The sequence below is a fragment of the Chelmon rostratus genome, chromosome 7, assembly GCF_017976325.1.
Source record: "Chelmon rostratus isolate fCheRos1 chromosome 7, fCheRos1.pri, whole genome shotgun sequence".
NCBI classification, from domain to species: Eukaryota; Metazoa; Chordata; class Actinopteri; order Chaetodontiformes; family Chaetodontidae; genus Chelmon; species Chelmon rostratus.
The window spans coordinates 25,871,075-25,883,822 of NC_055664.1; the positions used below are offsets into that span (position 1 = coordinate 25,871,075).

Genomic DNA, 12,748 nt, shown 5'->3' on the forward strand with positions numbered 1-12,748 from the left:
CAGGAGAGCCAGGCAGGAGAAGGAGGGAGCATTCAGAAGTCCTAAATGCTGCCACAATGCTTCTCCCAAAGCCTGCTCTCAGTGTGAGAGGAGAGCACAGAATCGGGAAAGCCGTGACGAACACGAGGGAGGTGAAAGTCCAAGAAGAGGAGTCCCAAACAGACTGAATAATGAGGTGAAGGAAATGAGGAAGGAGAGGCAAAAGAATGAGGAGGAGGAGAGGGGAGGCCTCTGTGGGTTAGAGCCCTCTAACTCAGCTTTGGCTGTACCAAACCCTGACCTAGAATCTAGCCACTTTTACCCACAATCCCTCAGCGGCTGTGATGTCGAAGAGATCGGAGAAGCCGAGAGCAGCGAGGAGCCGAAGGCAGAAATCTCTCACAGCAAGGACGACTCTTCAGAGAAAGAGGAGGATACAAACTCTGACACAAGCAATGACTCCCTTCATGGCCATTCTGAGGCGGCGACTGATGACTTCACATCAAGAGGTAACAGAGACTCTGGTGAGAGAAACCCAAGCGAAGACAGAGCAGCTCATGTGAATGGATTTTCTGATCATGGGGAGGCAAATCAAGAATCAGAGGAAGAAACGGAGAGCGTGAATGTTGACGAGAACAGTCAGACTCCTGGTGAATCCTCCATCGAATCCACCTGCGATGAGGACGTCTCTGCCTCCATCAGCACTGCAGTCTCCTCTGAGCCCTCCGCTCCTGTAGAGGGCAGCACCTGCTATGCGGACTGTGAGACTTGTAGAGCTCCGAGAGAGGGAGAGAGCAGCATAGACCATGACCTGAAGGGTCATCAACAAGGGGCAGCAGACTACGGCATCGTGGGTCAAGAAGACGTGGATGTCAGCAGATCTGAGCAACAAGAACCGAACCGTGTGGCTGACGAGAACAACACTGTGAACGATGACAGAAAACTTTTCTCTAAAGATGTGGAAAACAGCAGCCAGGTAGAGGAGAGAGATGCTTCATCTCCAGCTGAAAAAGACAGCTGGAGGTTGCAGGAGTCTGCAGCCGGATGCAGGGGAAGGAAGGCGGAGGCTGGAGACACCTGTGGACAAACAGGCACCACCCATGAAGCGAATGGAGAGACCAGCGCTGAGCTCACTAATGTTGCCTGTGCTGATCCCTTCACCTCTCTCGCGCTCTCTCTGGCTAATTCAGCCCCCTCTTTGCCCCCCCTGGGATCCATGGCGACGGGCCTGCCCTGTCTGGAGGCAGAGGAGGAGGAGGAGGAGGAAGGGGTTGGAGCGCCGGCAGGAGACGGAGAAGGAGGCTTGGAAGGGAAGAGGAGAGAGCTGGAGGAGCAGGGCGAGGAGGAGAGGGGCTCCACTGTGGCCACTGAGGAGGGGAGGAGAGAGGAGGAGGAAGATGAGTTTGGAGTATTCATGCAGGCGGAGGGAGAGCCAGCCTGGAGCGAGGGATCCACCATGCCTGCCTCAGTGCCTTGTGGGAGCAGAGAGAGTGTCGGTGAGTCTCACGGCTGTTAGTTTATCCTCCTCCCTCTCCTCCCTCTTTTGTCTCCCTCTTTTAGGAGCGTCAGTAAGTTTGCCTCTCAGACACAGAACAGAGGAGCTTTTGGTGAAAACTGACAAGATGTTTAAAGATGTCAGAAATGTGCTGATGTAGAGACGTAGAAACACGAGCACGGTCTGGCTGGTTTCTGCAGAGCTGCAGAGTATTAGTGCATTTTTAACCTTTCGTACACTTTCAGGAATGCATATACACACAGTCTGTTTTAGAGAGCCAGGCCAGCCCCGTTCCTACAGATCACACAGACTCCAAACCATGCTGTGTGAAGTTTAAATGGTTTTTTAGTTCAGTGTATGAATTAGCAGCTGCAGTCTCATTAAAAGGTAAAGTGTTTTTAAATCAACCTGCTGTTTAAGCTGCTTCATGCACAATCACGATGTAACACGAGCTAACAATGTGTCACGTATGTGGGACGAGCTGCTTCCAGAAGTAGAAATCACTCCCTTCATTTTGTCCCTACGACAGCGTAACGTGACTCACGGTTGGAGCTCTTCTGCATCTCAGATCGACACGAAACTCTCCTGGTTAAAATCACGACTACAGAAGACGAGAAAACTGCAACACGATCTCTCGTGTTCACCATTGATTTTGGATTCATTCAGTCATTATGATGCTTTAAAGACGTCTTGAACTCGTTCTGATTTGCGCCTCTGACTGGCTTCTTCTCCACAGCAGCCGCAGCCGAGGCTCATGGCTAACGTTTTATTTGGACCAATCCGCCATGACGAGTTCAGATAATTCAAGCTGTCAACATAAACCAGTGTGATCATGAAATTAACCAGGAGAGTCAAACCTAGCTCTATGGAAACAGTAGATGATCAGGAACACGTGATGTTAACATGATTTGTTGTGAAGGAACTTGAACTCACATCAGACGCTGGTCCTTTAAAGACAAAATACTCAACAGAAAACACTCTAATGATTAATGATGTCAGACTCATTCACAGTTCTCAGAGTAAGACGTCGACGCAGTCATTACGCACACACACACACACACGTCTTCAGTGTTTTTTTCAGCCTTTTTGTTTTTCTCTAACAGCCAGAGTTAATCAGTCCTTATGTTCCCTCATTATGCTCCCTTTAGCTAATCACCTAAGCCTGGTTTCCGCTGCGGGGCCAAACGAGGCTAAGCCGGGGTTTACTCATTATTCACTTCTTCTGCGTTTATCCACCTAAAAGCATTTCTGCAATTATTTGAACATATTGCTGATTCTCAGCGGGGTATTAATTAGCAGCGTTTGCTGTCTGCTTTGACAGAATGCCCTTTATGTGATGTGACATAATGGATTAGGATTGGAAAGTTTTAGGGTCACTTCACCCAAATGACAAACATGTATTTTCACACCTTTAGTGGCCTTTTGGTTCATTTACTAAACTTTGGAAATATTCCCATCGCTCCCAACACGATATCAGCAGTTTTCATGGGGACGGTTCCTTTGGTTTGAATGAAATGTCATTTTTCAGTGCACACAAACCTTAAACTCCTTCATCCCCACTGCGCCCAGTTGGAGGCAGGAATATATATTTTTAATTTAGGCAAACCAACCCTTTAGCTGCACTCCATCTGCGTAGTTTTTTTGTAGTGATCATGAATATGAATGCTGCTCTTATGCATCTTTTAAAGCGTCCTCACATCAGCATAAATCAAGTCTGCGTTGATGTTTGTTTTTATTGTGGAAAGTAGTTTGATCCACGAACACTAATGTAGCTTCACGCAGAAGAGATCATTCGCTGTGATGGATTAAACATTTAGGCAAATTTGAAGAGTCTGCTAAATATTTTTTATACCATGCAAAAACTAAGAGAAGCCAATGGCTGCCTGAAATCTGAGGAAATACATGAAGAAGCTCACACAAACATAGTTTGCTAAATGTTTAGCTATGATGTGAAATATATGTGATTTACAGGAAACTACGTGAAACATGTAAAACTTCTGGGCAAGAACATGACGTATTTGCATGAAACATAAAATCAGTTGACCAATAACAGGTCTGGTGGTAAACCACGTGGCCCCGCAGTGGAAATGAGACTCCGGTCTGTCCTGACCTGAATTCCTAACCGATCTCTCGCTCCCTGGTATTAATCATTCAGAGCTGGGTTAAGGGAGGAGGCAGACCGGGCCTGGGACTCTAAGCTCCTTTTAGCCTCAGGTTATGGGGCAACTGGTGAAAGAGGACGTCACACCAACACACACACACACACACACACACACACACACACACACACACACAAAGACGACTGAAGAGCCTGATAGACACATCGTGCAACGTCTGAGCAATGGAAGGTAACACGTGAAGGCGTCAAAGTGCGAGACGCCGCAGACTAAAAGAATGAAGCAGGTAACATCCGCAGCAACAGACACCCAATGAGACACAAATCTTCACCAGGTCTCGCAGATACAGATCCAGATCCAGTACCAGTTTACGACCTGTGTGGAGCCGATCCCTCAGGTGTAAGATAGCTTTACTGTAACTGCACAGCTCTTCTGAAGTGTGTTTGGTGATGGATGCCAGCTGTTGCCCATTATTAGGCATCTCTTTTTAGCTATTCCACTAAACCAGCTTCAGTGCAATGTGGGTTAAGTTGGTCGTCGATCCAGGTCATCTGAATGAGGGCAGAGCCGGCTGGAAACGTGACAGCTCAGCACAGACCACAACACTGCAGGGACAACAGACGCTCCACTATTAACCCTGTGTGTGTGTGTGTGTGTGTCTGAAAACAGCACTCGGAAACCACGCCATCACGGGGGAGCCGGCCCACTGGACAGCAGGCTGGACGGACAGCTCGTTCCACCAATCAGACGACACCTGGACAGCCTTTCCTCAGGACCCATCTGAGGCGCGTCGAGACGTCCGAGGACAGTGGTGGCCAACCAGCGCCGTGGAGGAGAGCAGGGACAGACTCCTGTCCAATCAGAATCTGGTACAGTTGTTCCTCTGTGCTCCGCCTCTTTAAGACGGCCTTCGTGAAACCATTAAATAGAAATTCTCTCGGTTTCAGATGAGAATTCGCTGACAGGCTCTTCATGATTGGTTCATTTGGATCATCATTATTGTGTCCGTTGCTGTGGAAATGACTGTCTGTGAATGATGCTCATGACTGCCTGCGACGTTCAGTGTCTTCCAACAGTCGTGTCCTTTTATAATTCTGTAATTATTGAGTCCCTTGTGGATCCTAAGGTAAAAAAAATATTCATCTGCACACACGGATTGAGTCAGATTAATCCAAGTCATCTTTTTTATTCCACATATTCTTCTTCCTTATCAAAACCTGCCACCTACATTACCCATGATGCAACCTGACTGATGAAGCTCAGGCAGAGATTCATGTGGCCTTGAGCTTGAGATGAGGAGTGGGCTGCAGAGGTCTGGACAGCTCACGTCTGTCTAACTCCACGTCTGCAGATTTGTCCCTTGAGTCACTGTGTCAGACTTCACAGAGCAGCAGGGGCGGAGCTAGAGGAATATCCCTGAGCTGGAAAGAGGGTGGCAGAAATATATATATGGAGCTTTGATTGCAAACAATCACATATATGAATATTTGCTTGGAAAAGCCCCTAAATGAAGATATTCCAACTCAAAAACATTACATCATTGTGGCACATGCAACAATCCAAGATATCCAGTGTTTACCCAGTAAATGAACAGCTGATTAAACAGCAAAAGTCCTTTTCTCTGAGCTTCCGTATGAAAATGTGAGGAAAGTCTGAGCTCTGAACTCTCTGCATTGCTGTTAATGAGGCTTTGTGTTTGAGGCTTGGAGGCAGTGATTTAAGTGCTTTTTAACTCAGTGATTTTGTATGTTGCACTTTCATGAATCTGAAATTTGGACATTTGCCTCTAAAATTAGCACTTAGATAGACGTTGGAAGCTGCAGGCAATCCATAGACTCTCCTAACCGGTGAATATTCAGGTTTGATCCGTCCCTGAATCACAATCAAACATGAGTTACTATTACGAAACAACGACTGGGTGAAATCAGTCTGTTTCCGACCCTGTGTCCTCTCACTGCTGCTGGCGCCACAAATAACGATATTAGCAATTTGTTTTGCAAGCAAGTGGCTCATAATTTTAGGTTTTTGCTGGCCTTGTGTTGAGAAAAAGCTTCATCCCTCAGGCTCAGGACTGTTTTTAAAGTATGAGTCGGACCAAACCGTTTGCCACTACTGATACTGAGAATCAGACAGAACAGATCCTACCAGTGTTGCTTATGTTGTCAGATCAGTCATGATCCTGGTCAAAGATTTTCAAAGTAAAATAAGATGTCTGTAATAGAACAGGTGCGTCTCAGACACAGTACAGGTGCCGTTCCACTGTATTCATTATGGCCTCATCGTCAAGGAGAAAAAGAGCTTAAAAGTGAAACGATGACCCACAAACAACTGCTTTTATGCTTCCATTCCCACCAGGTCGGTAAGGATGCTTGAATAAAAGCACCAGTAAGAGGAGTTCGAGTTACTGTGGTTGCTTTAAAATCCTCCCGAGCTCCTGTGAGGCCGTCGTCTCCTCACTTAACTTCTGGCTGAGGGCTAAATGTGTCGTTCGTATGAAACAAAGCGACACAAAGCAAAACCTCCTGCTGCTCAAGATCAATTTTGCTAAACCCTGAACTGTCCTGTGCTCCTGAGGCTGTTTGTACTAATATGTTGACTGTGACTCACAGTGAGACGTCAGGTGGATGTCTGTGAGCTACATGTGCTAAACACTGCTGCTTGCATCAGTCCTGTTCTCACTGTAAAAGCAGCCTAATCAGTACTCGTCAAGTCGTGTTTAAGAAGTTTGAATACCACTGATGACCAAAAATATCAACAAAACCATTTGTTTTTTGTCAAACGTTCCACTAAATTGTGTTTAATCATTTTATTTTTGTATTTAGAAACTATACCTACTATAACCATAACCTCCTCACCTCAAGTCATTATGAGCCATGTTTCCTGTTACCATGGGAACGCAGCTCATCCTAGCATAGCGCTGGGGGTTGGGTGAAGTTTTTAGACTTGAAATTAGTCAGTGTTTTGGAAGTCGCATTAGACCAGCGTGAGCTCTCAAAATGAGAAAAAACGAAGCGAGAGGAATCTCCCAGTGGACGCTAGCTGCAGCGAAAAGATGCAGATGAAAAATGAGCTCTGCCCAAAAGCTGCAGTGAAGGGGAGAGCTCAGCTGTTTCGTATGCTAATAGCACCTTTCAGAGACCTTTAAGAAAATCATGTATCACCTTCATACGTGATGAACTGAAGAAGGCTGCAAAAAAGTCTCTGTGGGTCACGGGTGCATCATGTTTACAGGCAGCACGTTTATCTGTTTTCATTAAATGTCTGAAATCTTCTAAGTCCATGACGTTGTTGTAACTCCCTCTGTCCTGTAGGCGGCTGTCTTTGCTGAAGCCTTCCCCTCGCTGCCTGCTTCATCCTCAAGTGACCCCCGTGACCTGGACGCTGTTCCCACTCTGACCCAGCTCCTCAGGGGCAAAGCCAGCCAGGACCAGGGGTAAGTGATCCATCTCCAGGAGCCCGTTATCATAGCCCAATCACTGTGATTGACCGTGTATCAGTTGATCTGCTGCCATTCGTAACAGGAGATATCAGAGCGTGCAGAAAGATGTGCTATGACATGCTTATAATTAGCTGCAGGAACATGACATGGAGGCATTCGGCTGGAGGAAAACATCTGTTTCTAATGTGGGACAGCTTTATTACAGGAAAGTTAACGTATGGTAATGTTCAAGATCACGTAAAAGTGGGATGAAACAGTATCTGTCCTGTCTGTCCATTCATGTTGAGGTAGGTATGGAAGTGTGTGTGTGTGTGGGGGGGGGTTATAGCTGTATGTACTCAGGCAAGCGGTGATGATGGCTCTTTCAGGAGGCTGAACAGTTTGGGAAAAGGTTACTAACTGCTCAGTGGAGCAGATGTCAGCACAGTCTCATCTGTACTCATGCTGCTTTCTATGCATTGGGTTTTCATGTCGGCAGGTTCCTTTCATCTGTGGCCACATGTTCTCTGAATTCATTTGCATCCTGGATGGTCTTTTTATGTGAATTTATGCCCCTTAAACGTTTGGGGTGAAGCAGACGAGATTGAGCTCTTTTTCAATAAAAGTGTGGGCAGTGAAGCTGGAGTAGAAGTGAGTGAATGAGTGAGTGTCATTATCCACAACAGCACGACGTTAAAATGCTGAACGTTAAAATCTCTGAATAGATACACAGTATTTACCATAAAGTGGGAGATTACTGAGCTACTAAAACTGATTTAGTGAAGTTTTAAAATAACCCCCCAAAAGCCTTTGAATATTTTGTCAAACTGCATAATTATTTCCTCCTTTTTCTTTCTTTTTCATGGCTTTAATTGTGCTTGCATGACACTTCTGTCACCACTAGATGTCACTAAAGTGCACACACTGACTGGACCTTTAGTTCAATAAACCACCACATCGATTTCTGTGAAGTGTAATTGGATGGAATGATCAATTTGGAATGGAGCTTTATTCATATAGGAGCAGTTATTTCATTGTATATTATAATAAAGTGTATCATCAATATAAGACATGTATCAGTGAATACTGCCCCCCTGTGGCTCCCTGTATAACTTACTAAGTTCATTGCTTTATCCAGCTGGTTGTGTGAGTTTTCAGTGATGCCAGTTCATGCAGTCACACCAGATTTATTATGTTTTATTGCCTGTATTGAACATTTCTGCATGTGCCGTTCCACTGTGATGCTGTCACAAGCTTGTGCTGTGAGAGGAACAAAGACCTCATCTGATGTTTTATTGTGAAATTTATGTTGGGATCGAAGTGGTTCTGTGCAGCCATGCAGGGATTTAATACTGTGTTTTTGAAAATGTGACCAATGGTGGCCACCAAGTGGTCACTGCTGTGAACTGCAAGTTGGAGGTGGACTGCAAGCAGAACATGGATCGTTTTTATGATTGATCATCGCATGGCAGACGTCTAAATATCGGAGCAGCCAGTGTTCAGTATCATCACTTTCATGAACAGATAATTACAGTAACAGCACACAGACAGAATTTACACCATCAAGCCATAAAATGTCCAAGAAAATCTCTTATAACAGAGATGATGTGTTTAAGCCCTGCACAGTTTGGATTCAGTTCTACTCATCCTTCACCTGGTGCAAAACCTTGAAGTTGATGCAGATAGTGCATACATGCAGTATATGTCGAACAAACTGACCCGTCACTGAGTCTGTCTGTTGAGTCATGACCTCCTCTGTTGTCTGCGTTTGACCCTGCAGGCTGTTGGACAGTTTCCATGACTTAAACAAAATGATTTGCCGGAGATACAAGCGAGCTAACGGCGTGTCTCGTGACCTGCTGCTGAAGACCTTACACCTGGAGCAGCCACACACTGTGAGTAAAGACCTGCATCATTCACACGCACACATCTCAATGACTCAAGTCACGCTGACGTGTCTCTGCTCGGCGTTCTGTCAGAAAACACTGATTTCACCCTCTCCACACGCTCTCATGCTCTCTACACATATGAGATTTCACGCAGAGGAATTAGCACAAAGCGCTCAGTGTTGTTCAGTTGAGTTTGTGGACGTCATGTATGATAAAGCGATCACGCTGCTGGCCTCGAAAAACTGCAGCTTCAGTCAAATGAGGTGACGCCGTTACATGTAAAACAGTGCTCGCGCTTCACAGTCGTAGATAACTGAACGGAGCAGGCGGGCTGGCCTCGTAGTGGAAACCAACCATGTGGGAAGAGACGGAGCACCTGCAAAACATGCAAATGTGTGGTTTTCTCCTCCACGATGTTTTCTGCAGAGACGCAGAGCAGGAAATACCACAGCGAGGCTCCTGTTTTCATTGTTTAACAGTTAATCTGGTTTTCAGGAAGTAAACATCCTTCAGCAGTCATTACTGATCTGTTACTTCATTTTAACATGCTAAACATAGCTTAGAGCAGCTAGAGCTTTACAGCCTGCAGCTGTGCAGGTGCTCAGTTGTCTAACATCACCCGTGCATCATGTTCTCGTCTTCGCAGGAAAGCAGAGCCGCCCCTCGGACAGCAAATCGGCGTCTCTCCCCTGGCCTCCCCTCGGCCAATCAACACGCCCAGAACGCTGGCGCTAAGCGACGGCTGTCGTACGACTACAACAGGAACATCGTGGAGTAACTGTGCGGGTTCAGCTCTGGTTGGCCCTCCGAGCGGTTCCTCAGACTCTGGATTCACATGTGTACTATCTGCTAGTCAACCACGGACTGACCTTTGACTCTTTGCACACTCTGGTTATTTAAGCCGGAGCCAGAACACGTACCCTGGATGAAAATGGAGCGACTCTCTGCAGTTGTGTTTCAGGTGTTGGTGTATACTGGTGGAGAGTTTCCATCACACATCAGCCACCTTGTTGCTCACCAACCTCCCGTTTTCCTTTTCAGCTCTGATATCTGCAGGTTGTCAGTGATTGTTTGGAGCGTGATGTCCTGTAGTTACGAGTCACTCATCACCTCATCCTTCCTGTTATTTTATCATCTGAGAAACAGAAACAATTCACTGTGTCAGATCTGTTGTTTTGGCAGAAATTCTCATTGTTTGAATTAAATCTCGACGGGTCGAGCCAATCAAAAATACTGACTTGCAAAGAATTAACTCAGAAACATTAAAAGTAAATATTACATAATTTCTGCTTTCATTCATGACCATTGCATTCAGGATTTTAGAAGGTTAGCATGTTTGCTAGCTAGCCTATGTGTATTGATACAGGCAGTTATGGCCAGTTTGAGCATGCAGTCGGCTTGGCCCCTGCAGCTGGATACATCCCCCCCACACACAGTCCTTACCTTTTGCAAATATTTGGCTGAAGAGTCGTCTAACTCAACCAATGAGAGTTTTTCTCGTTCTGCAGCAGCTCTGACAAGAAGGTTTGCAGAACCGATGTCGTGTTAATGTCATGTGGAAATGGAAGCGAGCAATAAGAACAAAGGATTCCTGGTACAACTTGTTTAAATTGTTGAAAAAGATCGCCAGTGTTAGTGATAATGACAGTTATTGAACACTGAGCTGCAGAATACAATTCTGTTCAAGTGTTAAAAAAAAAAAAAGGAACACTGTGAAGGAGCCTTTCAAGCGATTCTTTATTATTTAATGCTGATTAATTGGAGCTTTCAGAAAAAAACGACATTTTAAAGTTACATCCATGTGATGCTTGGATGTCAGAAATTTTGTTTTGTTAGAGAAAGTTTTTGCTGTCTCTCACCATATCTCGACAGATCTCAGTGTCAGCTGGATTCATGCAACAGTCAAAGCTCATTTCCTCCCTTTGCTGAATGATGGAAGTGGCAGAAAGTCATGTGATCACTCTGGAGGGCATTACTCGTGCTTGCAGAATGCTGAAGCTGATCCAGATGTCCTAAATGTTTTCATTTACATTCTGCAACACGCTGCATGTGCTTTCATCATGTATGTGCGACAGGAAAAAAGTGACAGCAACAAACCTGCAAATGATTTTGTTCCTCAGAGAAACAAGCTTGTCTTCCAGCCAGTGCCAACAGGAACACCAGTGAAAGTGCCAACGTTTACGAGGTGGCAGAGGCAGAGCAGACACTTTCAGGAGGAGACGTCGCCTCTTGTTTCTCAGACACACTGAAGTGGACTCACAAACAAAACATTTGGCATGTGATGTTTTTCCTTTGTCTCTGTCTGGCTTCCTGTCTGCCTCCGTCACAGCTGAGTCCACTTCACGGGCAAAACTTGAATCTAGCTGTCAATCAAAACAGTATTTGTACGAGAATATTGTTCACATGACGACCATGGCAAAGATGCACTGTACATGTTTAATTTAGACATACTATCACCCCAGATCGTTTATTTCACACTATGTTGTATATTTCACTTGTCAACTCAATCATTTGTGATGATATTCAGCAACAATCATGTGTGAGTGTGTGAGTGTGTGTGTGTGTGACATTTGTGCAAACTAGAAATTCCTGAAAAAGAAAAAGATGAATATTTTCTGATCTGTTCAAATGAAGGAGAACGAGTTGTCGCCTTGTTAACTGATGTAATAAAACGATACCGTGTGATGGCTGAAAGCTGCCTTGTGACGTTCAGAACTACCTGATCTCTTCGTTTTAAAGTGTTCGTACTGCTGCCGCGGGACCACGTGATCACATGCTGCAGCCGCCACGGAGCTCCCGAAACTTTTAGCCTGTTGGCAAACCACCACCAAACCACAGCGGCAAACAAACATATAAATAGCAAACATTAGGACATCTTTAACTGGGATCAAAACATGTTTAGATGTGTTTAATTCACTCCTGTTTGAGCCGACAATGAGCAGGATTATACTGAACTTAAACTGAGTTTAAGTTTAGCTTAACTGATTTGAGTGATACCAATATGTTTACAAGATCTTTATATATCATTGGATAAAGCTGAGTATATGTACAAGCTTTGGACTTCTTCAATAAAAACAAACATTCAGTTCAGAGTAGACGGTTTGTTCTGCATGGAAGTCTGAAGACATCGACGGGTTCACATTTCAATACAAAGCCACATGTCTCGCTGGTGAGATCAGTGAAGCAGCTCTGCGGTCCAGAGGGAGTTAAACACTTCATGTGCTGAGTCAGAGCAGCCGCCTGCTGCTGCAGCGTGATAACAGAGCTTTGTACTGCGAGGTGGAAAACAGGCCTGTGGGCAACAGACCGCCCGACCTCAACGTGTCCGGCGCACGAGTCGCTCGGCCTTTTACCCAATAACCACAAAACAAGACAGCGAGGACCTGCAGGAGAAGCCAGAGCTCGCTGAGGGTGTCGACCTCACGCTAGCGCTGGTTTACAGAAGTTTTATGAAGCTTGACTCAAAGGGCAATGAGAAATAAGCTGATTCAATATGATCTCATTAAGTCACTGTTTCCAGCCAAGAAAATAAACCCCCGTACTACGAGCACAGCATGTCGACCACAGCATGTCGTACTGCGACGTCGCACTACACTCTGTTTTTATACAGATTAAACAAATTAAACATTTTAATGAGTGAGGGCTGGTAGGCTAGCTATTTCCCCCTGTTTCCAGTCTTTGTGCTAAGCTAACCTAACCAGCTGCTGGCTCTAGTTCAATATTGACTGAGGGTGGTTTTGAGAGTAATTTATATTCCACATCATACTATACGGAAGCCAATGCAAACATGAAATATGCTAAAGTTTTGTTGTGTAAAGTTTTGTGGCCACCGTCGGCTCTCCTTCGTGCT

The 12,748-nt window shown here is 45.3% G+C and overlaps 1 protein-coding gene across 1 annotated transcript; it reads left to right on the top strand.

Moving 5' to 3' along the window:
- Positions 1-1,372: 1,372 nt before the first annotated feature.
- On the top strand, positions 1,373-10,606 carry si:ch211-14c7.2. Its single transcript, XM_041941325.1, has 5 exons — positions 1,373-1,475; positions 4,261-4,460; positions 6,903-7,024; positions 8,790-8,904; positions 9,545-10,606. Exons 1-5 carry the CDS (start codon positions 1,394-1,396, stop codon positions 9,674-9,676), a joined length of 651 nt encoding a protein of 216 aa, XP_041797259.1. The 5' UTR covers positions 1,373-1,393; the 3' UTR covers positions 9,677-10,606.
- Positions 10,607-12,748: the final 2,142 nt, after the last annotated feature.

Bases quoted from the DNA above. Each gene is read 5' to 3' on its own strand.
- si:ch211-14c7.2 (XM_041941325.1), top strand. From the start codon at position 1,394: ATGCAGGCGGAGGGAGAGCCAGCCTGGAGCGAGGGATCCACCATGCCT. The intron at 1,476-4,260 runs GTGAGTCTCACG...GTCTGAAAACAG, and splicing joins TGGGAGCAGAGAGAGTGTCG to CACTCGGAAACCACGCCATC. The intron at 8,905-9,544 runs GTGAGTAAAGAC...TCGTCTTCGCAG, and splicing joins ACCTGGAGCAGCCACACACT to GAAAGCAGAGCCGCCCCTCG.